The 1,859-nt window shown below is 57.8% G+C and overlaps 1 protein-coding gene across 1 annotated transcript in view; it reads right to left on the bottom strand.

The window, feature by feature from the left end:
• The window catches only part of COLCA2 (colorectal cancer associated 2), an 8,132-nt gene extending 6,318 nt beyond the window's left edge, over positions 1–1,814 (bottom strand). The window contains exon 1 of the mRNA XM_017738368.1: positions 1,758–1,814. Within this exon, the coding sequence (XP_017593857.1) occupies positions 1,758–1,814 (57 nt within the window). The remainder of the gene's footprint in view (positions 1–1,757) is intronic.
• Positions 1,815–1,859: the final 45 nt, after the last annotated feature.

Genomic DNA, 1,859 nt, shown 5'->3' with positions numbered 1-1,859 from the left:
GGCCGGGGGCAGCAGCAGGGGGGGCCCCGGCCCCGGCCCCACGAGCTGGCGAAGGGGGCAAGAGGAGTCAGGCTCGAAATTTGGGGGTGAAGGGACCTGCCTGCCTGGTGGCAATGGCAGGTGGATCCCGACAATATTATTGTTTTATCCCTACGGGTATAAGTTTGAGTTTTCTCTCCTAATGCCAAGTATTTAAAACCTCTAGAAACCAATGATTTGACAATCAATGATTGCGCGATAGTTTCAATTTGAATATTCAAAGGCTCCACAAAATGGGCTATCTTTTTGTGAAACTGAGCACATCCCCATCTAGCAGAGGGTCTGGGGGAATAGGATTCGGTGGGGTCACCCTCCCCACCCTTTGCTTTTGGGACATTTGCAGGGTTTTATCCATCTTTCCCCAAAGGAAGCAGATGCCTCCAAAGCAGCTCAGTGTTTTCCCCTCAGATGCACAGGCTGGGCTCCAGCCCTCTCATATTTCATTTGCTACCTGCAGTGAGGACTCTGCAAGGGACCGACTTGCTTTTTGCACATTTTTTCGCATTTTAAGGCTAAATTCTGAGGGTTTGGGGCCAAAATGGCAGCGGGCAGGCGTGGCCTAACAAAGAGGCTGCCCTGGGCACCCAGGTGGCTGAAGTTGCCTCAACCCCACTTGCTCCCACAGCATTCCCTCCCTCTGCCCGGATGCTGGGCTCGTACTGGAGTTTATTTGTGTTTTCCCCCAATTCAGGCTGCTTGTCTGTGCTGCACACACACTTGTCTGTGCCTTTTCCCCACTCGCCTCAGCGGTGGCCTGCCCTGCGAGCTGCAGCTGCTGGGCTTCAGTGTGTGTGGCTCAGAGCTCTGCGGTGACCATCCCTTCGCAGCGCTGCTGGAGCTGCGTTTTTAGGCTGCTTTTGAGCTTTTTCCTGGGGACCACGGCCTCTGCCATGGGCAGGGAGTCGAGGCAGAGAGCAGGCCGGGCTGTTAATCATCTACCAGCAAGCTCAGGCTGGCTGCTGTCACGGCCGAATCTTTTCTTTTCCTTTAAGTTGAACAAATACCACTGGATTTCTGCGGGGAGTGAGGCCATTCCTGGCTCTGAAATGTGCCCCTGCAGCTCCTGGTAGGCCAAGCCTTGCCTGGGACAGCTTTATAGGGACACATCCCACCGGGAGAGGAGCCCGCCTGCCACGGAGCACAAAGGAATGTGCTGTGCTGGGAATGGGGTGGGGGGGTGTCACTGAGGAATTTGGGATCTGAAGCTCTTCCCTTCCTGGGGCTACTCCCTCCTGGAGCTGCTGTGGGTGGGCGCGGCCCGGGCAAGCTGCAGGGAGCTGGAATGCCTGGGAGCTGGGATGGTGTTTACTCCCGTAAGCAGAGCCCAGAGCCGGCAGGCTGCCCAGCTCCAGCCCCGGGGGAGCCGCATGCCTTCAGGGAACACGAGGCAGCTGAGTTCTGGGTGTTCCTGCAGGGCCCGAGCTTCAGAGCATCTTCAGGTGGATAAAAACCCTGCCTTGGGTAGGAGCTGAATGCCTGACGGGGTCAAGCACTTTCAAGACAAGCTCAAAACCCTGTCCCTGCTTCTCCCTCAGAGCTTGATGGCAACACAGCCACGCTGGCCTGGTGGCCCTGCTCACACTAGCCCCTGGCAGAAGGAACAGCTGAGATGGGCACTGGGATGCACTGGTGTCAGCTGGGGAGTGGAAGAAGGCTGGAGCAGGACTCAGGTTTGGGGGCAGCAGCGCTGGCTCTGGGGCCAGGAGACCTGCACACACCCTGGGATGATCGGGGAGCAGCTCTGGCTGGGCGGGGGCCACCCCAGGAAGCTCCATACCTGCCCCTCGTGGGAGGGGAAGGGGCTGTGAAGGCTTCAAATG

Source organism: Corvus brachyrhynchos, unplaced genomic scaffold, assembly GCF_000691975.1.
Source record: "Corvus brachyrhynchos isolate BGI_N302 unplaced genomic scaffold, ASM69197v1 scaffold46, whole genome shotgun sequence".
NCBI lineage: Eukaryota > Metazoa > Chordata > Aves > Passeriformes > Corvidae > Corvus > Corvus brachyrhynchos.
Note: the sequence above shows the minus strand (reverse complement) of the source record. Positions and strands in the feature narration are given on the sequence as shown.